Source organism: Hirundo rustica, chromosome 1 (assembly GCF_015227805.2).
Source record: "Hirundo rustica isolate bHirRus1 chromosome 1, bHirRus1.pri.v3, whole genome shotgun sequence".
In the NCBI taxonomy this organism is placed as follows: Eukaryota; Metazoa; Chordata; class Aves; order Passeriformes; family Hirundinidae; genus Hirundo; species Hirundo rustica.
The window spans coordinates 44,017,050-44,043,181 of record NC_053450.1 but is presented as its reverse complement, the minus strand read 5'-3'; the positions used below and the strand labels follow the sequence as shown (position 1 = coordinate 44,043,181).

General features: G+C 41.3%; 1 protein-coding gene across 1 annotated transcript in view; it reads right to left on the bottom strand.

The window, feature by feature from the left end:
* Window positions 1-26,132, bottom strand: part of KLHL14 (kelch like family member 14) — a 60,705-nt gene that overhangs the window by 33,564 nt on the left and 1,009 nt on the right. The window contains exons 2-3 of the mRNA XM_040085645.1: window positions 25,116-26,098; window positions 10,984-11,105 (exon numbers count right to left, since the gene is read on the bottom strand). Coding sequence (XP_039941579.1) covers window positions 10,984-11,105; window positions 25,116-26,053 — 1,060 coding nt within the window. The 5' untranslated portion in view covers window positions 26,054-26,098. The remainder of the gene's footprint in view (window positions 1-10,983; window positions 11,106-25,115; window positions 26,099-26,132) is intronic.

The following is a 26,132-nucleotide window of genomic DNA, read 5'->3' as shown; positions in this document are numbered from 1 at the left end:
ACACTTTGTTATTCTGCATGTAAAACTGGGGGGGAGGGAGGAGAAGAGAAGAAACATGGCTCTTACATCACTCATCATGGTAATTCTATTTAAATATATTTTAATGAGTTCTAACAACATAATTTGCCAAGCCTCCCCACCACAAAGTGATGCAAGCACATCTCTCTCTCTCCATTTTTCCTCTGCTGCTTATCCTAGGAGGAACATTTACCATCTTCTAGTAAGTTTTGGAGTCAAACCTTTTTCTCTATCTATATCTACACACACACACACATATATATATTTAAAATAATCAGGACTCAAATCATTGGCCTACTCATATACATTAAGGTCATCACTGCAGAACCATCACTTGCATTTACTTGCAGTTTCTGCTCACAAGGAAACAAGCCTGATTTAACAGTTTTAGCCACAGCCATCTCAAGAGTTGAAGACTTTCCTCCCCTCCAAATTAAAGCTAAATCGTGTGCATTAAATACATTATCTACTTGTAATAAAATGGGAATATTTAAAATGATTCAGTCACAGATAATTTGTTGCTGCAAACGATAGGCTCACATCAGCCACTGGCCTCTCTGAGTGTTTGCTGAGTCCAGGGAACGCTTGGGTAGGCTTACCACTTCATGGAAAACAGATGTCTGCACTGTGGAAAAGATTCCTGGCCCCTTTCGTGGTCTCAAGGATCCTGAATGGGATCTCTCATGCCAAACAGCTGGGGTGGGTGCTGGGTTTGCTCACCCACCTAAGCCCTCACATGCAGGTTAGTCCAGGGCACTGCAGCAAGAAACCAGCCACCATTCCATGCCATAAACACAGCCCAGTTTATTTCACACTCGGCTCCCAAGAAGCCATCAGAGTAATTCTCCAGAACAGCTCCTGGAGGGGCTCAAAGATGCCCTTTTTTTTCAGCCTGAGGGTGATCAATTCACAAGCAGAGGCAGCACAGCTGTGGGGCAAGGAAGGGCAGCTCATACTACAGCTGCCTTTGTTGCTCCTGCCTTGCAAATACCAGAAGAGACCACTTGTCTAGACTGATGGGAAGGCACATGTTAAAGCAATTAATTAATTTGCCCTAAAAGATTGAGGCCAAGCTAGGATTTGTCCCTTTCCCAGTGCTCAGTCTGATTGTAAGCAATGGGACTTCCATCATTTCCCTTGGGAGATTATTCCACAACCTAATAGATCTCAATGTCAGGAAGTTTTTTCCTGATATTCAGCCATAATTCATATCCATGAATTATGAGCTACTGTCGACATCACATCCATTGAGGCATTCCTAGAGCCTGCTTCATTTAAAATTATATGCTCTAGTTATGCAGGGTTTCTGTGTACTAGGGCAAAATGCTTTTTCTGCAGGTTAATTCATTACTATTCAATTTGTTAACACTTTTTTTCTCGGTGTGAACAGTCATTCTGCAGTTGCATACCCTGTATAGTAGCACAATCCCCATTTGGGAGTAGAATCACAATATATAAATATGACAAAACAACATACCAAAACCCATCCCTGTAAAGATGTATTAGTCTGTTCCTGCAGATACTCCAGCATCCAGTTAAATCAAAGCAGTAGCTCATACAACACCTGGTATGAGACAGAAAGCTTAGAAAAAACCCTTCTCAATTTTATTTCTGTCTTAAACAGAGGGAAGGGAGGGGAGTAGGGGGGGCTGTAGGAAAGGGGAAAGGGATAGGGAGGGGAGGGGAGAAAGGAACTTAAGTTGAGAGAAAATAGAGGAAAATTGAAAAGAGAATGACTTCCTATAAATAATGAGCCTCTACAACATGGTAAGAACATACAACAGCAAATAAAGTTGAGGATGAAAAATGTTCACTTCTTACCACTACAGCACTTAGAAAAATGGAGAAAGTTAAGGCAGGCTTCAGAAACCTGTATTGCAAATAATTGTGCACAAAAGACTTCTGAGAAGGAACCTGCCTTTTAAGAACATTTGAGAGGAGAAAATTCATAAAATGTACCAGTTTCTCAAAGAAATCGGAGGATTTCAATGAGAGGTTTTTATTATTACATTTTACCCTGCTAGCAGTGTTCTGCCATCCTGTTTGCAACCCATTTTACATAAATGCCACGTTAGCCACCGGAAAAGGAAATGCTTCCAAAAGCAAGAAACTAGAAACACACCTGGCTTCATTTTCATCTCCACACATGCCTAGCTCCCATTAATGCTACATAAATCCCAGAGTTAAGTATGTAAGAATAAACACACAAATTTTACCTGGAATCATCTGAAAACAGAAAGCAATGTTTGCAAGGAGCACTGAATTTGTGCACAGCACAGTGACATATAATTTTGTGTTAGAAGTTATTCCAGGTGGTTGATTTTTTTAGAGACAGTGGCTAGATAGTATTGAGGGACCTACACAAACAGGTCTGCTGAGAACATTTTGGCAACGTAGAAATTATGTGACTTTACTGAAATCTGGATCTAGCCAGGTGGGACACTTGCTTTGGACAGGAGACAGGACAACGCAGCTCCCAGTTCCTACTGGACCAGATGTGTGTACACAGCAGACAGACAATGCTCCTAGGCTGAGATGGACCCAAAATGTTGCAGAGCCTCCAGGGCAATATTCAGCCCACATGTCTACATTCTGTTGATCACCTGGTGAAGTCATAGCAACTTGTCATTTGTAGCTAGGCAGTTTCTGGTCTGCAGTTAGCCTTGCAAAGCTTGACAAAACTTTCTTCGGTGGTGAAATACCCCTTGGGATATTACATGAAGGATTCACAAGCTAAAATACTGTGCTCTCACTGCAACCCTCTTCCACAAGAGATGTTGAGAAGGGATGTTCCGATGTGACGATGGTTTTGCCAAAACACTTGAAATATTTTTTATTCTCATTTTGCTTTAGAACTAAGCAGTAGAAATTGCTGCAAAATGGAACTGTCATCCTCAAGCCACCTGAAAAGATATGTAACTCAAGTTGAAAGATGACTTGGAAAAAGGTAAGCTCTGTGATCCAGGAGGAAGGCCCTTGAGTCAAAGATTCTGATGCCCTTGCAAGGAGTGACGTCTCCAGGAGCCAGCATCTTTCTTTGTAAGATGTCCCCACAGCAGCCTGACATCAGCATCTGCTGTGAAAAAGGCACTGATCATGGGGTAATTCATCTGTCTAACACCTGCTGCCTTCTTACTCAGCTCTCCTCTGCCTCAGTGCCCTGCCTGAGGAAGGGGCACTCCTCAGTGTTTTGGAAGGGGGTTGTGCCCTCTTCTCTCATCCCACTCAGGTTTTCAACCACAAAGGACCCTGGCTGAGCACAGACAGGGAACAGGACATTCTGGACTCTACCTGCAAGTGACTGTTTGCTAATGGTACTTTTGAGGATGAAGGTGAGTAAGTAAATTCAGGCATCATTGTATATGCAAGAGGAAATGAACAGCCTGGTTTCCACAGAGGTAGGTGTTCACAAGTTCATAGCAAAAGACAGAGAGTAGCCAAAAGAAGCTGTAAGACTGTTGAGAGCTTCAGCACAAACAGACTTAATGCAGTGAAAAGAGTTGTTTCAAAGATACAGCACAGCAAGATATGTGGAGACTGGGAACACAGGAGTAGAAAGCAATCCAGAATTTACAACACACCATATTTACAAGTAAGGCACAGGGAATTGAAGAAATAATCAAGTAACACTCGTGTAAATGGAGAAGCTGATGACATTGTAATCAAAACCAGAAATGTATACAAAGAGGGCTGACATTTCTTGAAAGTTATCTCAAATGGCAGTGAAGAAGAAAATAATCTTTAACACATAAATAAAGCAATCATTGTGAGAACCTGCTACGTTTTCACCCACTATGTTTTACTCATTCTCAGACTTCTGTCTTGCTCTTGGACACGCAGGCGTGCGCCATTAATGGCACTTGCACAGCTGAACTCCCACGCATCATCCTCAGAATGGGAGTTGTGGTTAACCTCTGCTATGTCACATGTAAAAAAATACTCCTCACTGTATTCCTGTTTCTCACTTCTATATTCTTACTTCCCTCTAGGTGTAAAACATGTGGCTTATTGGCAGTGTGTATGCCCACCTCAGCTTGAAATAATCTCCTAAATCCAGGCTTAAAGCTGGATAGTCGTACCAATCAGCCAAGTTTTCTGTGTGTCAATCTTTCTTCCTTTTTGACCGTATTTTCCTGCTTCTGAACCTTTTAAAAAAGCCCAAAATATAAGGATGAAAAATATAGATGGAATTTATGTTTAAAAATAGCCTTCAGTGCAATCCATGCATTTCTTTAAGGAAGACACACAGAAGCATGTGCATACGTGTACACGTGCAATTTCTACATACATCTACCACATTTATTAAACCTGTCTAGTGGGTAATATAAGGACTACTGGCTTAGCAATATGCTAATGCTTGCTCAAGCTTTTCAATGCGGTGCTGAAACCATCCTTGACACAGCACTGAAGCAGAAGCTGCAGCATCCCCAACTGCTGGATAAATGGAGTAAGAGAGATGAAATTTATCAGGGCTGCCAAGAAGTGCTCATCAGGACACATTTTTTGACTAACGTAAGTGTGCACTATTCTCACAAGTACAAAAAAAAAAAAAAAATGGGGGGAGGAGGAAGAATTTAGAACAAGCATTTATCAAGACAACCTGTCCGTCTGATTTCATTCATTTTTTGCAAACATCACTTCTTTTATTCAGTTACCAATTGTTTTGGGGTAAATTGAAGGAGCAAACCTTCACTTCTAATACCCTATCATTCTTCAAAAAAGTAAAAGCTTTACAGAGGATGAATGTATTTACTTGCAAGACACCACATTTCCAAAGACACACTGTGTGCTAGGCAACTAGTAGTACTCAAGCTGACACTTAAGCCTTTGAAAATTTCTTCCAAGAACCTCTGAGGTGAGCTATAATCATACTGTTTGTCTTATAAGTAGCCAACCTGGAAAATAGAAAACTGGATAAAACACTCCAAAACGTGAAGGATTGAGAAGTTCTCAGAGACTCCAAAGACATTTCAGAAAAAGAGGAACATGAGTTTTGTTATTAATTTGCTCAGGAGAGACAAAGTATAGGAAAGGCTGATACAACTGAACACCACAGAACTGCCAAAGAAAACATGGAAAAAAAAGAAATATAACCTATTCCAGCAGAAACAATGCAGGCTGAGGACTGGAGTGACCCAGGTTCTCTGATGCTGACTTTGAAGTAAACCATTCTACCTTCCTTTTACTCAACTTCCCTTTGGATACATAAATAATGATATTCAAAGGGTTTTGAGAACCATCAGTATGCCTAAATGCTGGCTGACATGCAAAAATGTTGTTACTGCAAATAACAGGACTGCTGCACTGTCACAGGATATATTCAAGGGAAATTTTAAAAGTCAAAATGACAAAAATAACATATGTTATATTCAGGCCCAACTACCTGCAGGGGACTACTTAATGTAAAAATGAAAGCACAGCCAGCCTGGGGAAGAAGGAGAAGGTGGACTGCTTTTATCAGAGCATCCAGGATGGAAAGGTTTCTGGCTGCTCATTATGGTCAGGGAATCAGATGAAGGTGACAACTCTTTTACACTGTGTTATTGCTGCTGGCAGGAAGGAGAGGGATTGGGAAGGAAATCAAATCGTCTGCTTCATTGTTTGTCTTTACACATGGACCAAACACAGCTGACTTAAATATATCTAGCAAAGGGCAGGAAGGACAAGACAAACAGAAAAAAAGACTAAGAGATAACTAGGAGAAGAAGAAACCTGAAAAGAAATGCTGGTCATCCTGACTAAATTCTCCAGTCTGGTAAGTTTCTGAACAATTTCCCTGTCTTTTCCAAAAAATATGAGACAGTTCTCATTGGACAATGATGTTGGCTTTTATGCTGGATTAAAATCCAAACCTAGTGCAATCCCTAAGCATAAATGCATTATGGCCCATACATATATTTACCATTACTGTGATATTCACTGAATTCTCTCCGTGGTTCACCCAGAGGATGTGGTGAGCTAGGCAGGTTAAGCAATATTACAATTAACATCTTATTGGAAAACAAAGTACTGATATGGAAACAGTATCTGCTGCAGCTTCACATGGATGGAACACGCCATGTAAGAGTTCAGTAATACTTCCAACATTTTGCCTTTTGTGCTTCAGAGAAAAAGGAATTTTAGATTGAAGCAAGGAATCGCTGTATACTAGAAACCTGTAAGGCACAATTTCTCTTCTAGTCATCACTTCTAATCAGACAGATGGATAAATTGCTATAGAAAAAAACCCACAAAAAACCCTCACCTAAAACAATGACTGCATCATTTTTATTTATTTCTTGCATTCGCTGTTCACATAGCAAGAAATTTAATTCCAGTTAGATCATTCTCTTGTGATACTTTTTTCTTTCATTTAATATATTTTTAAATGCTTAGAAGCATTGTGACAGAAAAGCATGTATTTTTTTGCCCTGGTTTATACCCATCATCCTTACCATTACAACAAGACAAAAGCATTAAAGTAAAATTAATCATGTCAAAAGATTTTAACAAAAACAAGGGAGACCATGCATAAAGCATCGCTTTGTCTAGTGTGAAGTCACGCTCTGATTAAAAACATATAATGAAAGTGAAAGTAATACATCATTGCCTTAGCAGTAGGGTTTTTGGGAAAGCTATGCAATTCTGAACACAAAAAATCTTTATAGGCTCTGGATTTTGCAATTATCATAGAATAATTCTAACAAACAAAACCTTGTTTCACTTCCTTAAAGTTTAATTAATCTTAAACGTTGTAGTTAAAACAAACAACCAAAAGAGTTGTAGAATTAAACATGGACTCCTGGCAGGACCGTAACTGGTAATTAAAACCCAAGAAGCAGTGGCTGGTTCTGAGCAGTGAGGCATGAGGTGGTGACACAGAGACCCCCCCACTGCTCCACACCCAGTAAGTAGTTATGAGGACTACAAAATACCCTGGAATAATGAAAACCAATTAACAGAGCAGAACTTTTGCTGTTACTGAGGTCCATCACACACCCATCAGGTGTTCCACTTCTGTCACTAGCCAATGGTAGCCTGTTGCTGCCACGTGACCTATCTAGCACCCAGTTAAAAAGTGAACTGGTGTTTGCACAGCAAACGTAGGCAAGAAACCATGCAGTGAAGATATTTGCTGTACTTTGCCATAGAGTCTAGAAAAGCCTCAACTTTGCTCAGGTACAACTGTGCAGTAAGTGTTTCAAATTAAACACAAATGTACACATTATGATGTGCATAATATTATTTGTAATCTCAGATTAGTATTGTGCCCATATCAAGCAAAATTAGGTGGTAAAAAATGTTTGTAGAATGCCACTTACTTACTCTTTTTTTTTTTTTTCCCTCTTTATTCTGCCTCTATGTTGTCAACATAGAAACAATAACTCTCGGAGAAATACCAGACAGGAAAAATACACAGTAATACTAGACTGTGAAAAATCTACCAATCCCCTGAGCCATAGCATTCTTGCCTATAGATGATGACATTAAAAAATTGGAAATGGGTGCATGCTTCCCCTCCTCTCCTGGGTCTATGAACAAGGCAAGTTGTTTTCCTGATACCTTTCGAATTACTCCCATTAGTACTGATGCATTTGGTGCTTTGGCTATCCAGGCAGAGAGAGGTGGGCAGGATCCCCTGCCAATAGATCTAGTCTTGTCTAGGGAACAAAATGAGATTGCTCCTCTGCTGAGCTGTCATACTCGACAGCTCGTGCTGTTCCACCTGCACCCGTCCTCTCAGCTCCAACTGCAGTACCATGGAGTCAGTAGCTCCTGATGGCTGATCTTCTCCTGTTCCTTATGCATCACACAAGGCAGGACACAGAGCCCTAAGCAACTGAGTGCTGAGAAGTGAGCCACTCTCTGTGCTGAGAAGGAAAAAGGAAACAGGCAAGCAGCTCCCTCTCAAATGGGTCTGCAAGCCCTGAGAGTAACTGCTGGGGCTCCTCTCAGTGGAGAGTGACAAGAGGAGATTCAGGCTCCTCTCATCCACCTCCTCCTCAATGGCCTTGCCACTGCACCCAGGATTGAGTGTTTGCTTCTTTCCCACCATCCCTATCCCCAAATGCCACTGGCACAGAGAGCAGAAAACGAGGAATGTAAATGGGTTTGGAGGAAGGCAGGGGGAATTTCTGTGCACATTTACATTGGATCAGTAAGCCTCTAAGTGCAAAATGTGGCATTTTGTTGGTGTGTGGGGGAGCCTATTGGCAGCCAGAACATTAAAGAAAAACCATGTAACAGGAGGAAATCAAATACAGCTAAGGTGATAATAAAATAGAACATCTTGAAATACCAGACTACAGGAACTGAAATTCTTCCCATCACAGAACCTCATGAGCAGGACATAGCTTTTGCTCTGTCCCTATTCACTAAGGAGCAAAGCCCTCATTTGCACTGACAAGTTGTGAACAAACTGCAACATCGGGACTGAAAGCACTACCTAAATAAGTGAAAAAAAGAACAAACAGAAAAAAGCTCTTCTGCCTTTGCTACTGATTGTGTATGTCTGATAAGACAACGCTGGATTAAGACAGAGGTAAAAGAGTAAAAAAGAAAACTCCTTCCTCAATTGCAAAAAAAGTACATGATAAATATAGAACTATGCCCTCTAAATTCACACCCCCCCTAAATGTCATAGCATGTTGATACCACACCACAGTTGCACTGAACTACCACTGTTTTAAGCTTGTAGAGTTTGTTGTCTTCCCTAAGACTCTTCAGTCAGTTTTTCAACTTGCACTCCTGTGCTGTAGTTCTTCAGTGTTTCACAGAAAGGACAGAAGATCTAGTTGGACATACATCCCATTCTCCCTTAAGTTAGAAGAAAAAGGGATACTTGAAACTCTTATTTCAACTGGGTTTTTTTTGGGGGGGGGGTTGGTTTTTTTTTTAGTAGTTAATGCTACCATTTTGTGAGTAGTAAAGTATTTTCTAAGAAATAATGCTTGTTAACATTTTGTCTTTTTCAGTGTGAAAAGACAGGAGGCATTCTCTGTGTTCTTCAAACTTTAGCCCAGGCCAAGAAGGCATCCATTTCTGGCATGATTTGCAAGAACAGGATTACTCATATCAAGACAGGGCTGTGTATTTGACAGCTGTTGTCTCAGTCAGCACTGAGGCAGATCCTGGGACCTTCAAGGAGTTCCAGTGCTGAGCAGCAAGCGCTTGAACCCAAGTGGGCCAGGACTGTAACAGACCGGTTTGTAACCGCAGCACGGAATGTTACGTGCACTACCATAATGGAAAGAGAACTTTTCTTCCCTGTTTCTAAAGGTAACACAGAAAAGACTAAATTTTCTGCAAAAAAATATTCTGAAACATCTCTCAACACCACCACAGAGAGTTCACCAACACTTACTCCAACACCAGAGGTGGACATTTAACCAGAACATTAAGGTATCCTTCCTCTGGACAATTTCTCACAGTCTTGGAGACTGCAATACAGTGTAAATAACCAAGAGCTGCATAAATTCCATTCTTAAAAATACAACAATCTACAGCCAGTTAATATTCAGAAAAAAGCTTTTTACTTTCATTCAGGTAAGTGTTCAGATCTTGAAACAAGAGGTCCGTTCCTCCTGCCTCTCCTGTTGAGCCACTGGATTAAACACAGCAAATGAAAAAAACACCTGGACAGTTCTGCCGTAGGCAGTATCATTGATTTTTCACTGACTTACCATCTTCAGAATTTTCTTAGAAGTAGTGTTCAGAGGTGGATATTGTAACTCATTATTCTGAAAAATGTGAAGCACAAAATATTCCCTAGCATAGATGCTGTAAACTTTTATAATGTACGCTTCATGTAACCTTTTGTAATTGTCATTTTTATACAACACCCTCAACTATTAGTCCAGGTCATCTATACTCAAACAGTCTTTATATGGCACCTCTTTGTGAAAGGCTCCTAAATCTTCCATGGGAAAAAAAATCACTCTGCAAGGGCATTATTTCAAGTCCTGCATCATAGCAATTTAAAAAAAAAATTTCATCCTAACACGTGCATGTAATATTAATGTGGATGTATGCAATTATAGAGCTTTGGATAAGGGAGAAGAACAGAATTCTGTAAAATGTTATTTTACTGGGGGAAAAAAACAAAACAAAACAACAGGTCTAATAGGAAATCCAGGTTTTACCAGTTGTCCAGTTTTAGAAGTATGGCTTTGATTTATGGATCAAAATTGCTCATTTATTATTTTATCTATACTGCTCTGGGCAATTTTGACAGTTAAAATTTAGTTTTATTGACCAATGCAGCCAGTTTAGCCACAAGGGGACTAATGCACACACAGCCTGCTGCACTCAAGAAGCTATGATTTGATTCCATGACCAAGTCAGACTGGGAATCACAACCAACATAACAATAAGTTCCAAATCTCAATGCTCAAGGCAAAATACTTACTCTAAAACAAATCCACTATTAAAAGGAGGTGGGAAAGAATTTTGTGATAGCAGCCTCCATGCACACTTTATTGTAGCTGATATATTCCACCAATGCTTCTGTCAGCAATGGACGCAGGGTAGTACAGAGGAAACCTTTCTTTAATGATTGTGGACAACAGATAAAGCTGGAAGAAGGAAATGAAAATGCAAAAGAGAATCAAAGGTGTGCTCTAGTACTATGGCTTACCAGGGATCTGATTCTTGAGAAAAATGTCTTGAAAAAACTGCCTTTTTTTTCCTAAACCAGATTTTATTCATATATACATAAATATGCATGGGTTCATGTTGCAGCTTGAAAGACTTACAAGTTTACTTAAAAAAAACGCAACTTACTAGAATGATTTTAAGCCAATGTTAATTTAGGCCTATCCTATTATAAAATTAGCATCTTCTGCAATCTCAATTTATTGCTCCATTGTGAAGCCCCTTGTGATACATAAACAAATCTCTGAAGAGAAACAAATCAATAAAGTGTCTAATTTGATTAACCATGTTTTTAAATTCATCAAGACAACTGTACAAAAATAAACCACTTACTTGTCAGTATTTTCCACGTCTTCTTTTCATCATCATAATACTGAACCAAATTGCTGGGTAGCCGGTCAGGTCCGGGAGGCAATCCTCCGACCAATAACAGCATTTTCTTATTGGAACGAATTCTTCACCCAAAACAAGAGGAAAGATGAACAACCACATTACTGAGGAGTATTTTTAGTGGCAACAAAATCATAACCATCAAAAGAATGTTCACTGCTTGCAGTTTTCTATTTCATCTTTTTGTGTTTCTTTTCCCAATCATGTCTCAACAATTTCTTGAACCAAGCAGAAAAATGATCAGAAAAGCTGCGTATCTCTCTACTCATGGAATAATAAGCTTCCTTTATGCAATTTGTTAGAGGTTCATTCTAGAACGACCTTTTTCTTATATTATCCCTTTAAATCATCACTCTTTACAGCTGAATACACATGAAATGCTCTGGAGTTGTACTAAGGTTAAGCATTAAAGTTGCATGTCAAAAATCGTATTAGTCAAAATCATTATTATAAGCCATTCTACACTCAAAGAACCTTGAAAAAATTAAGGTTATGCAGAGAGTTTGTGAGCCAACTCTTTAATCACACACTGAACTTCAGATATATAGTTTAGTACAATTAGCAGCATTGGGCTAATGGTTATGGGTTAAATGCTACTTACAAGCACTTTTGTTTGTTTAATTTAGTCCAGACTCTTGCTTTCATTCTCCCCCCCGGCTCTCCCCCTCGTCTTTGCTCTCCCCCTGTGCACCACTGGCTATAGCAACACCAATTGGTAAAAATGAGACTGTGATGTTGTTGTGAGCCTCCCCAGAGTGGAGCCCTGCCAATGCTTGCCACTGATCCAGCGGCATGAACCTGCTCAACTGTGCAAAGTCACTCTAATTCCCTCCCTCTGTTTTTCTACCTTCTCCCCCAGGGGGCAACCACTGAAAGGAGTGACTACCCACCCATCAAGAGCTGGCAATTCGCTGCTATTAACCGTGACCGTGATTCCCAATCTGCCTGGCAGTTCTTAAGAACAGGACTGCAATGTCTCATCTGCAGTAAAAGTGGTTATCTGCACCCTGGCCTCCGATGCCCCACCTGATGAACGTACGATTTCTCTGCAGCATTAAGGGATTCAGCACAATTGTAAGCGAAAACTGGAGGGGAGGCCCAGACCCCCAGATGAGCCCTGATGATTTAATAGTCACTTTGCATATAATTGAACTTTCACCAGTTATACTTAGCTTGGGTGAGATAACACTGAAATAAAGGTCTAGGCTCAAAATGTTCCTGCTAGGTAGGGAGGTGATGTAGCCTGGAAAACATCCATTGATATGAATGACTGTGCAATGGGACCACGCATTTTGATGGAAAGCACCCTTGTCAAACACCATTTTTCCAGGCATGCTACACCCATGCAGCACTCTGTGTGTCAGTCTGCAGCAAACACTCTGGCCAAGAAAGGCACAGAACACCATGAACCAACACCTACCACCAGAGATGCTCATGGGGGGTCAAAGCCCAACCCAGGAGCTCCAGCCTCAGCAGTGCACTCCAGCAGTGGGAGCTTCACGACTGAGGGACACTCATGGCTTCACTTCAGCTGCTACCTAGAATGTGTATTGACAACCCAATGATTTACATTTGTAGCAGGACTACATCTTCTCTTGAGAAGAATGAGCAAAATTAACTAGATTGGGCTGTAGACATGCACCAACCACAAGGAAAATCCTTCAGGAAGGAAACACACAGCTGTGGGCTTGATCCACACAATGCTCCAGAAGAAAATCTGTCAAATGGGTGTCCCAAAGACGACTATAGACTACAGTTACATCTATGACAAGGATAGCCAGGGAACTATCTTGTATATAGCCTTATCTGATTTTTAAACAGATTTAGGGCTCAGAGAAGGTCATGAATTGACAGTGGATGAAACAAAACCCTCAGTGCAGGATCAGGAGTTAGACCATGGGGGCAGTGACACTGTCCCATGCTGTCTTCCCCCTTGGATTTGCTCCCGACTTGGGGAGAGCCCCTGCAGTCCCTCAGTCTTTTTGACAAGCCAGATTTTGACGCCTGCACTGCACCTGCTATGTGCTGTCAAATGAGGACTGTTACCTGCCCAGCAGACTGTGGCTGTGCAGGATATCAGGAACCGCCTCATGATCACTGTCAGCACAGATTCCATAGTGAGACCAAGCTCTGGGGAGAGCTTACTAAAGCACTGTCAGCGTCTTTTAATGTCCAGTCTCCCCAGCAAAGTTTCTAATGAGAGAACATTTGGTAAAAAACTATGCAAAAAAACTATGGGAGTATGATAAACTGGTTTTGGTATGAGTTAGGGATGACTGCACATGTAACAAGTGGCAGAGCAAACCAGAGCCATAAGTCAGTTATGCATGGCCATCCCTAACGATAGAGAATAAATTGTTTATTCCAACCCTCCTGGCGTTGTATGTTATATCACAATCAACTCCCTGTGCATTGTAAAATTCAGAATGCCCTTGCAAGGTTTACTTGATAAAGGAGTTTATTTTGATTTTCATCTTTCATCTGTAAAACTCCCTTCTAACTCCAAAGCACTGTGAAAATCCAATGAATGGCCAAGGCTCAATAGTTAAGGTGAAGAATGAAATGTCAGATATAACTCTGAGTTTCCAGACTTCGGCAGTTGCAACTATCCTTAACATTACTTTTTCAGCTAAACAGCCTGAGAAGCTACTGTTTCTTGAGAAGGAGCAGCGCTGCTATATTAGTATGCTTAAAAAATATTATTTTTTAAATATGTTTAAAATTAGAAGGAGCAAGAACAGAGACTTTTAGTGAATGTTTAGTAAGAACTTAATAGTCAGCAAAGTCTCTACCAAAAGCACAGGGAAATTTCACATGGCAAAGAAGAGATGGGTGCTTATATCAAAATATCTAATTCATCTGCATTGAGAGTTCTTCCAGTGAACCAAGTAAAGACAATACAGTGGCTAAAGACAAGCAGGTTCTAAACTCATGTTTCCTTGGAGTCAAATCTGGTTTTTAAGTTTTAATGTGAAATGTTGCAATTTAGGTTTTGAAAAAAGATTTTCTTTATTATGTCATATTTATGTTTCATATTACACTAAGCAGAACTTTTAGAATCTTACAATGCATTCTAAAATATGAAAAACATGTAAAAGACCACTGCTTATATGCAGAAGACTTTTCCAAATATTAATAAAAATGTAATTCAGTGAAACATTATGAGGAAGATAGGATTTAAAAATACATGTAATACATTGAGCATGATAAGGCTTCCCCCTTTCTTGTATCATTACATGCTTGCTATTTGGATAACTCAAGATTACACTAAGCAATGTTCTTCATTATATCTGACGCTCTTTTTTTTCCCACAGTCCTTATTTTACAGTCTAATATACTATTCAGCTACATGCTGTGATTCACAGTGTCCCCAGCAAGGATTTTATGAGAACCTTGTGTTCCGTTAACAGTAGTGGGTCACGGTCAGGGAAGGCTAAAGCGTGGACAGGCAGGCTGATGTCATGGCAAAAAAGTTGAGATAAATTCACCCACATGTTATCTTGAAAGCATTACTTAGACTCCAAAACTCTAGTTCTCACTGATGAACATGCACGTGTTGTTATTATTCTGCACACACTCTGCAGTTTCTGTTAGGCTCAGATTTTAAAACACTTAATTCACCTTAATTAAGTTCCTGGGTACCTCATGTGGTGTGAAATTTATTTCATCTACTTACAAGACTGGAAACCAAAGTATATTTCAAAGTCAACATTTTCAAACTTGTGTAGTTTTCCTCAGGCAGACAAACCCAGGAATTTGAGTACTCACAGAAGTGGCTTCATTTTCAGAGATACCCATCAACATAACTAAATTCTACTTACTTCCAAGTCAGCAGCAGATGCCCGTCAGCTCTAAAACTCAGATCGCCAGTCCATGGTCTAAACTAAGCATGAATATTCATGCAAGAGGCTGAGCCCAAGAGAGTTCATGGACAAACAAGAAATCAGTAGAAAAGGCTGCAAGAGACCTCAACACTCCTGACTACCACTCCTACTCTTCTGCAACCTTGATAGCCTCATGTTAATAGAAAATGCATGAATGGGAAATACTCTTCTTGTACATTGTTTTTCTTTATTAACACATCCATCAATCTTGCACTGGTGGGTTTTCCTTATCTGGGCAATTAGTAGAAGTTCATTCTACAAAAGCTGGCAAGAAAACAAGCCTCAACAACAGGTTTGCTCCAGACTCTTCCAGTTTTTAAACAATGCACTAAGGCTCTGCTCTCTGCATTAAGGAATGCAAAGAAAAGGAAAGAATAAAACCACGAAGTGGCAATCCTGTGGTTCTTAATGCATCCAGTGTAGTGTTACACATCAGAAAGAGAAATGCATCTTAAGACATGTAAGTGATCACGGTCATCAATGGAAAAAAAAATACAAAAAGAGTATTCAACTATACTTTTCTCTTAACTCAGGGCTATAGTAAACCCAGAAGTCTGAATCATTACTTGTCTTTTCGTACATGCTATCACCATGGCTTTGAGTATGGAGAGAGCTGTGTATCTCTTCAGAGCAGGGACTCGACAGATATGATGGCATTCTTGCTCCTTCTTCAGCGCTGACCTTAACCACAGCAGAGCCAAACTAAACTCCAGGTTTGCTCCCTGAACTCAGGCACAAGCAAAACCAACCAAAAGACCAGCACAGACCCAGTAAGGGCGAGTGAATGTGTGGCCAGTCTTACTTACATCCTCATATCTCATTACATCAAAGGATTTGAAAAACTGGAGTCTGACAGTGATACTGTCAAACTAAGTAACAAGAATCTCAGAAAAGTGTGCTGTACTAACCTGCAGCAGAAGGTAATTACTTCAGAGAGGTTTAGATACCAACCTCGAAGTAATAGAGGTATACACTATCCAAATCAACATTTCAGTTGCAGACCTTTTGTTTGTTAGCCCCAAAAACTTAATTTCATCTTCAGGAACCAGGATGGTCTTTAGCAACCCTTTTCCTCACAAAAGGAATCTGGAGGGGCGCTGTGTTCAGCAAAAATGTAGTTGACAATCTAGTTGCAGTCTACAAAACTGAACAAATGTTGCAAGCATCCATCTGCCCATAACTGAAAAAAATGTTTTGCCATGGAGAACACGGGATGCAATCTTCAACAATTACCTTCCCAGCTCCTGGATGGGCATGTCAGTGCAAAAGAAGTGTCATATGAAAATTGCTTATTTCAATGGATTTTGGCTTCCATAGTTGACTGCAAAGATAGCCACGATTAGTAACACATGTTTAATAGAGAGGAAATCTAATTATCCGGGAGTTTAATGATGAAGTCAATGAAAGTCATAAGGTACAATGTAAAATTTTTTTCGGACAAAGGAATTTTATGAGGTTTTGTTATCTCATAAAATGAATTAACAAACATCATAACCTATAGGTGAATAGGCATCCAGAATCTCTTCCTAACCCTACAGCACTGCTAGGGGAAGGACCTAAGTTCTCACAGTCAACAGACCAAGTCCTGCACAATGTCCTTCTCCTTATGGAAAAAGTACAAACATTAAGAATGTCCTGATTTTGTCAAAACATACAAGCACGATAAAGTCTCTTGCAAATTATGACCAATAAATTGTTCAGGTCTTCAGTTCAAAGAATGTTCAAAAATTTGCTGAAATATATGGAAGTTACTTTATGAATGGATTTTTTTTTGCCTCTTCTAATTTGAACCTATTGCCCCAGGCACGCTAGAAAGAATGTGATAAAACTTTCTAGAAATACTAAAAACCTGGAAACCAGTCTTATCATGAAGATTTTGGTTTTCAACTTTTCATTCTCTATGCAGACATGCTTGTCAGAAGGCCCCCAAGTACCAGTTTTCATTGCAGCAGAGCTCACAGCAATGCTATCTGAAGATGATGCTCGTTTAATACATGTTGCTGAGCACTGACAGAATGAAGTCTATGAAGACAAATACTAAGCTGAGAATGATTTGCTGCTGCTACTGACTATTGGTTTTCTCCTCTGAATCTACTGGATTTTTTTTTTTAAATTTTGTCTGATACTTTAAAAAACAAAGCATAGAAAAGAATTAATGTTCGCTTTAACAGTAATCATTCCTTTTCCTTCTAGAAGCTTAAGTCTAAGGGTAAGTGAATATTTTATCTGGCAAGCCACACTTAACAGCTATAAAGTTACCTTACAAATTAAAAGTTCCTTTATTTCTAAAGTTGTCAGGCAATTTTCCATACCCTGTATTAAAATAACTTAGAATCTGTTTGAAGCTCTGAAAACCCCATTTTTTCTCTATGAAACCAACCCCACCACTGTTGATCTCTAATATCTAAGAGCTAGCTTCCAGCTTTTAGCCAGAAGATTTTTTAAAGTCAACGTTCCTTCCTTTATGGGGTAAAAGCCTCTGATGTAATAGGTTAGCAACTATTCTGGAAGAGTGACACCTATGCAGTGCTCCTTTGGGAAGAACACAGAGGAGTGTCCTTCTCATCTTCGCTTCCTTGCAGTACCAGATCCGAAGGCTAAAGATACCCTTTCTAGCCACACACTGAGTATCTGGAGCATTGTAAGGGAGGTGAATTCAAAGCAATGTTACTAGCAAAGCAAGATGATGAATGTGACACAAAACCTCCTGTGTCATGAATCTTCTTGGTAAAACTACTCAAACAACAGATTTTCCTCACCAATGGTAGTTCTAAAAAAACTTTAAGTAATTCCCTTTATTCTGGATACAAAAAGTCAAAGCCAAGTGCTTTTACAAATTGCTTTCCCTTCCTCACCTCATTTTGTCTGGCTTCTTTTTGGATTTGATTTGTTGGCTGGTTCCATTTTTTTTTTTTTTCTTCTTTTTGTTTTTATTTTTCTGACAGAGGTTGTAAAATGGAAATGTTGTATAGAATGCCTCAAAGTCATCAAATCATATTTTTAATTATTTTCCCCTAGGAAATTTCAACCAATGCTTATTTTTTGATTTCCAAACTGTGGAAAGTCAAGAAAGTCCTTTTTTGTTTGATTCTGTGTCTGATGTCCGTATCAACAGAAGGTGTCTGCATCAGAGGCTGCGTTCTCTCCAGCTGAGGCTCCTTTTCCTTAGGAAGCCAAAGGAAAGAAACAGACCTTGCTGCCAGCTCACTCAAGGTATGACTTGTTACCTTTTCCACTGGTTTGTTTGGGTTTGTTTTTTTCTTTTACTGAAAGAAGGCATCAGTTGGGAAATGCAGGAAGAACCAACTGTGGCACCAACTTCTATTTACTTCCAGCTTCACTGCAAACCGTCTGCTTCCATTGAACTTGGCAGCTGACAATATTTGTTCAGTTCATTGTCTGCTTTCCAAGAATACAGCAAGTGTTGACTACTAAGTACTAGGCATGACGGTCTTTAAAGAAAATTTCAGGGAAGCAGTAAATATGAAAAATGATGCCAGGAAGCATCTACCAATAGTTTTCAACTTTCCATAGTCTTCAATTTCTTTAGATGGTCCTTTGGTAAATGTGTAACACCAGACAGAATCTGTTTCAACACAACCAACATGAGAGATGTTTACAGAGCAGGGGAGTCCAGCCCAAACCCTTCTTTTAGGATTCCTATTCCCTGTCCAATCTTTTCAGGCCATGATGAGCAAAGGATAATAACAAACCTTGCTCTGATGTAGAAAACATCTTGGATTTTAAAAACACAGGAGCTGCTCGAAAAGATGAAACTGTTTTTACAGATCATACAGATTTTTTTTTCATGAGTATAACAGAACCAAAGCTTTTTCCTGGCAAACTTATTTTCTGTTGATTTTGTGTTCTCTGTTAGCTCTCCTCACTCCCCTTGCCCCCAAGGCTCCCTGTGCTTTCTCTTCAAGTACAAATCCAAACAATTACACCACCACAGCTCTGTTCCATTTACTGCTCAACAGTTACAGATTCAGAACCTCCATATTCTTCTGCTATAAAGAAAAAACTGTTGTGACCCCAGGCCACAACATGTCCTCTAAGACCCCCTCCTTTCTATCTCTTCTCTCTACATGAAGCAGACGCACATCAGGCAAAGAGTGAACAGAAAAGCCTCAGACCAGTAGCCAAGACATGTCTGATGCCCACCATGATCCTACAACACTCCGTTTGTAAAAGGTACACCCTAAGCATAAATCATTCCAGGAGGATTCTGTCTGAAATGGGATTTCCTTGTAGAGAAGGCTCCACACCACTCGTAATCTACACACTTCCCAACAGGACAGAGATTGGGCAAAAGCAGCTCAGGAACTCATGGGGGTCAGCTCTCCTTTTAGGGACATGCATGACTTCTAAATCTGCCATACAGACTCTCACAGGCGGTGGAAATGGGCATTTTTGCTCCAGCATTTGAGGAAGAAGTTCCCATTTTCAAAAGTACCTTGTCATCAGTTTGAGTGGCTTAGTAAGATTACTTGTTTTGAAACTTAGTTTAATTTTCCCTCTAGAATAAGCTGTTCTGAAATCCAGTGAAAGATTTCCCCTTGGAATAAGAGTTTGGAGGTGCAGATGCAGGTATTTGAAGCTGCTTCAAGGGCTAAAAAGGCAGGGTGACAAAGCCAAGGAGCAGCAGAGGTCAGCAAACTGCAGCAGCCTCTAAAGATCTAAGCACAGAGGTCTGGAGCAGTGGGGATCGGTGTGTGAGAGGAGCACTCAGGAGTCAGGGTAACAGGAGTCCAGAGAGGGGACAGATAGAGGTGAAGTTCAGTAGATTGGATCTGAGGAAAGTCTGTCTTATCATCCAAAGACATAAATCAGAAGGGACTGCCAGTTCACAAAGGACACTATTCCAAGAAGCGCCGCCGACTGGGAAACTGGCTGGCAGGGCAAGTACCCACACTACATGCCTGGCAACCTTTCTTCACCTGCAGCTGTTGGAAAGATGGTTGTCCATAGAAAAGGCTATTAAATGCTCTTCATAAATTATGTTTCTCCCAACAAATACTATAACTGAGCCAAAAAAAATGGCTATCACCTATGTCTCAGCAGCTCTCAAGGATTTATGAGCCAGGATATATGTGTCTTTAAAAAGGCTCCCAAGGACTTTCCCAACCCACAGAAGTCATTTTAGGACAGTGGTGCTTCCTCTGTCCATAATGTGAGCTCCAGGCCTCCCACCCTTTTGGAAATTCCACGTCTTCCCACTTACACTTCAGCATGAGCTTGTCTCCAATAGCAAATGAATGCACATGAGGCAAGTAAGGAAAGTAGGTAAGACTAACTAGGATTAAACTGACTACAGGTCTGTGGTTCACTACCCCACAGCCTCTAATGTGTCAGTCTCCCTTCTGCAGCTCAGCTGAGAGAGTCCTGGCACACATACAATTTCTTGATATTAATTCAGGTACATAAAAACTGATCCAAAGATCACTAAAATAAACCAGAGCCTCACATCCACTCCATCCACACTGTAACACAAAACTTAATAATTCACATACATTTTAAGATGTTCTTCTTATCAGGATGTAAATTCAGGATCTGTAGTATTTCTCACTTGCAATTAAACATGAAAAAGGAATAAGAATATTATTTAAAAATCCAAGTATTGCTGTTACGATCATACAGGGACAGGTAGGTGGTTGTAACCAGAACACAGAGTGCATTTCAATGAAAAAACACACACTTTTTACAACCACCAAACATGTCCTGCTGAGATTCTACAAAAATCTCAGCAGAATAAGAAGTCAAATTGAACTACAGTCTGTGAGGTTTGGAGACAAATAGTGTATGCAAGAAGGAAATTATTTAATTGCCAAGGGATGTAACTGGTTTCTTAAAATTTTTTAATCTCCTCTGTAGAAAGTAAAACAGACCAGACATATATGTCTTCCACATAAATGCCACTGTCTCACACAGTTCAGTACCTTACATTTTCCTTCTTCATCAACAGGTATCATCTTCCTACTGAATGAAAACTGTTCATGTCATCTTCATCAACCGTCACTGTTCAATTTGCTATCACTTTCATTAATACTGCCTAACACCAAACAGTCTGGATGACACCCTCTCTCCACTGAAATGAAATTTAAAAATACAAACAGCAAACCAAACTATCTCTACAACCAGCTTTGAAGACCAGAATTTGCACTGCTAATCTCCCCGAGGTCTAGTAGTCCAGGGAACAAAAGCATAAAAAAACAGCTGGGTCTGTACATGCTGGGACTTTGCTGAACCCATAAAACAGCATGGGCAGGCTGAGCCTTCTTATCTCTTTGTCTCCTTTTTTCCCTCTTTTCTCTTGTGCTTTTTAATTCTGTATTTTCTGTCTAGGACTACTCTTATCTTACGTCAGTTGGTTGATCTCCATCCATTTTTCCTCCCCCAAATCTGAAAAATCTTTTCCAGAAACTGCAACGCTCAGCTGTTATTGACAACAGACACTGTTTCTCCAAGAATTAGTGTTCCCTCTTTTGTTTCATTCCCTATCTTATTTTTATCTGCCAGGGTCTTTTTTGTTTTGCTAGTTTCCTTTCCTGTCTGGTATCCTATTCTTACATTTTTCTCCCTTCAAAACTATCCTTCTCTCACCTCTTCCCTCATTTGTACTTTCTTGTTTCCGCTACTTATATCCCATTTCTCCCCTAGGGGTATCTCAGCTCCTTTCTTTTCCTGCATTTCCCCCTCTCTCCCAGTTTTACTTCCCTCAGTCCCCTCTGCCTTCATGTATGCAGCTGTATTTGCTGCTCTGCCGGCAGATCCTGGGAGGGGCAGACCAGCCCAAACACACTTTGCTGGTGAGAGGAGCTGCAGGTGGGAATGCTCTGTCCCCAAACTTTTAAAAAATTGAAAACATATACCACATATTATATAAAATACATTATATTACACAATAAAGCACCGAGATGTTTTAATCAACTTAGCACTTTGGTGAAGATCCGAGATTCAAACAAATGTCTGGAATATGAACTTTGCTCTATTAAATGCATTTTCTTCCCAGAACGACAGAAGATGATACAGCACAGACCTACATGTCTCTTTCAGGGACAGACAAACATAATTTAAGCCTAATGTTCAGGGTCACTCACCCCACTCCATGCTGAAATCAACCATGATTTTTCCTAGTGACATCAAAACTGACTGTGTCTCGGAGGCTTTAACAGCAGCTTGCATGCTGAGGCCCTGGTGAAGTGAGGATCACTGAGCCAACACTATTACTAACTTTGCTTACAGTTGAGCTCCTGATTAAATGTCAAATCAAAGCCAAAACACCCATCCCCTGTGGTGAAGTCCTAAACCTCAGAGTGCGCAGCAAGGCTCACAAGTCAGGAACAATTTCCCTCAACTTTTAAAATTCTGATTATTTAATTGTTGTGCCTTGAAAATTAATTTTACAAAAATACATCAGGACATTGAAGCATTGCCTTCTCTTAGGAAATTTAATGAAAAATCCTACTGCCTCTGTAGGTAAACAGTGTTTTTCACTGCAGCACAAAAGACAACTCAGGTACTTCCTAGCCCCAGCATCACTTGCACTGCAGGATTTGAATTTGTGGCACAAACATAAATACCTTTGCTCACAGAGCACAGACTGGCTCTTGTGAGCCCAAATCTCTTTCCTCCACAGGATTAACTTTATAGTTACATTTCAGAGCAGAATCAGCATATTTTGAGCTTCCCGCTACATTCATTTCCATTAAGAAACAGAAGTAGACCTGATGCCAATGTACTCCAAAGTGTGCACATGGATATGTAACACAGCTGCTTTTTTTAAAAGTAGCTTGTTACAAAAAAGAAAGAAAAAAAATGAGTTATTTTTAAAAATGCAGTAAAGTTATTGGCAAATTCTAACACTGAGTACCATTCTCCATTTTTGAACATGCAGGAAGCAGGTGGCTATGGCACTGGGCTTGCTTGCATTTCTCAATCCTTACTGTACTGTGCAGGAGCTATTACACTGCACAAGAGGAACACTTAATCTCCTTCCAAAGACATGTGAATCTTTGGCGAATGACCTTTCATTAAATTCCAAATTACCAAAGTCACCATTACTCACAGAAAAAAGTAATCAGAGTTTTGAAGTCTTTTTCTGTGTAATAATTTTTATGTATTTGCACATGTACTTCACTGTTAGCTACTTTTAAGATTTCCTTCTGCAAATTAGTAACTTAAGGAACTCTTTGCAGATTTTCTTTCTTAAAATAAAATTTTATAGAATGAATGTCAACCTGTTAAAATTGCTAGAGAAACTACGAGTAACAGAGAGGACAAATCTGGAAATCTCTGTAGTCTTGAATGTTGCTTTTTCTTCTCTCCTTCCCTTTTAAGAAGGCATTTGTACACTTAGGTAGCCTGGCAAAATCTTAAAGTGATTAAGATTCAAAGATAGGCCTTCGTGACCTTTATGAATTTCTAGGAATATCATCCAAGACCAAAAATGAAAATATAACTATTTCATTTTGCATTACTAAGCATTTCAACATCTCCAACACTTTAACATTTAGAGTAAGTTCTACTGCCTGCTTTTAAATAAATCTGAATGGTTTTGCTCCCATTTCACTGCCACTAAAGAACACAATCAAGAGAAACTAGTTACAAGACTGTTATTAGACACACATTGAAGTTGGGAAGAAAACAGCATGTTCTCACCCACTGTGGTTAAGGGTTTCTGAAACACCACTGTTTGCACAGACATGCAGACCTATTACAAATTAAAAAGAAGTAGCATTTGTGGTATTTGGAATCTCCTGTAAGTCATTAAGTGCAACTTAGAGTCTCATCTAGAACGACCTAAAGTGCAATCCCTTTGTGTATGCTCCCGCTTACAGGGAAAGCCCGCTCCCAGCACCAGCAGTATCAGATTCTTGCAGCATCCATGACACTTGTAAGCATTCAGTGGTCAGAACACCACTACATATCCTTCAAATGACATGGACCACTGAAGCTGGAAAGGTATCTTCACTGAACCAAGCCGGCTGGTATCTCAGCAATCCACCAGGACACGAGCATCAGCTTGCCCCCGGGAGTGTGCAGAATCTAGCCTGAGGAGTTAGTGGGGTTTGCATTTTTGAAAGTCATCACTTCCAGGCATTGAAATGCTAAGGGGTAGGCACCAACTTACAACAGTTGCATCTCAGAAAAACTTTATGATGCAAAATAGTTGTATTTGATGTTCTGGATTTCAGAGTGAGAATCAGTTAGACAACAAAGTGGTAAGCATGACAGAACACTAACACAGTGAGCTAGCCAGAAATAATAAAAGAGGGCACACCATCTCCAAAGTTAAACCATCTGAGTGCCTATTACATAGAGTATAAAGAATCCTCTGCACTAATGCTAATAGAGTGTATTATCTAAAATATTTATTAATGTACTAGTTTCTCGCCGCTGTCAAATCATTAGTAATACGCACCTATTAGTTAAAAAGCTTATAACAAGCTGAATAATACAAAGCGTGGTTTGATTTCTGTGCTACCCCACCACCGTCTTACACCAACACTAGAATATGGTATTATCTTTCCATCTGTGAATGAAGTACAAACATATTTTAAAAGAAGATAATTTTTGGATATGTTTACTCCTTGTTAAAACTACGTGCTGCGCGTTCACTTCCTAACACCAACCTCATATCGTCAATCTTTGACATCATGATTCATTACCTTACTAAATGAAAATAACTGACATGTCATAGATGTAAGGACTATGAAGCCACAAGTTCCTATGCACAAACAGGGAGATCACTTCGCCTTCAGCAAGAATCGGGGTGTGCACAGCTGATGCAGTTATTTGTGCAAATAACAGATTTAGGACTTGTCTATTACAGTTTAAAGACGTAACCCCTTGTTCAGGAATAACATTGCGGGAAAAAAAATAATTATGGTAAAAAAAGGCAAAACAAAACAAAACAAAACAATAAAACTCCCAAACCCAGATTCCCAAAGCGCGGGCGACCAGAGGGCCGAGGGGAGGGGACGAAAAGTTTGGTGGTGCAGGGGGCGGGCGGCTCGGCCCCGCCGCCGCCCCCCTCCAGCCGCTCCGGCCGCCGCGCCGCCCCCAGCCCGGCCCGGCCCGGCCCCGGCCCCTGGGGTCTGTGCCCGCCGGGATTCCCCGCGCCCGCCGCCCCCGCGGGCAGCAGCCGCCGAGAGGGCGTCCGTGAGGGCAGCCCCCGTCGCCGCTCACCTGCTGGCCAGGCTCTGCCGGCAGTGCTGCCTGAAGGGCATCAGGTGGTAGTTCATGGCGTCCAGCAGCAGCTTCTGGCAGACGGGGTCGGTGCGCATGAAATCCACCGACTGGACCCGCTCCACCAGCTCCGGCGCTGGGATGAGGGCGAAGCGGAGGCGCTTCATCAGGTCCGGGGCGTACTGCATGCGGGTCTCCCGGTCGTGCTCCAGCCAAAGCACGGACATCTGGAAGAGCGCCAGCTCCGACTCGACGGGGGGGGGCAGCGAGTCGAGGAGGGCGCGCATCTCTTCGAAGTTGAGCAGCAGCACGTCCTCCACCAGGTACTTGTTGGCCAGCTTCTTGGTCTCCTCCAGGCCGTGCAGGGCGGCGATCTTGCACACCTGCTTGTAGTTCTGCACCGAGATCTGGTCGTTGAGGAACTGCACGCACAGCTTGGTGACCTGCGGGATGTGCAGGATCTTGCTGACCGACAGCACCTCCTCCACCGTGTCCAGCGAGAGGGTCACGTTGGCCGTGTACAGGTACTCCAGCACGAGCCGCAGCCCGATGGACGAGCAGCCCTGCAGCACCAGGTTGTTGATGGCCCGCGGGCTGGCCAGCAGCTTGTCCTCCGGGGAGGAGGATGGGGTGCCCGGCTCCTCCTGCGTCTGCGGCGGCGGCGGCTCCTTCGGCGGACCTCCCAGCCCGTCCTGGGCGCCGGGCCCCAGCCCCAGGGCGTGGGGGTGCCCGCCGCTCCCGCCGCCGCTGGAGAACAGGGATCGGAAGTACTGGGAGCAGGAGGCCAGCACGGCCTTGTGGCAGTGGAACTGCTGGCCCTGGGCCGTCAGGGTCACGTCGCAGAAGAGCTGCTTCCTCCACAGCAGGTTGAGGCCGTGCAGCAGGTTGTCGCTGTGGCTGGGGTCGAAGGTGGAGGTCCTGTCCCCGGATCTGGACATGGCGAGCGGCCTCCGGCACACCTGCCTTTTAAACCCTCCTCCAACCTGGGCAGAGGGGTGGGGAGGAGAGCGGGGTGGG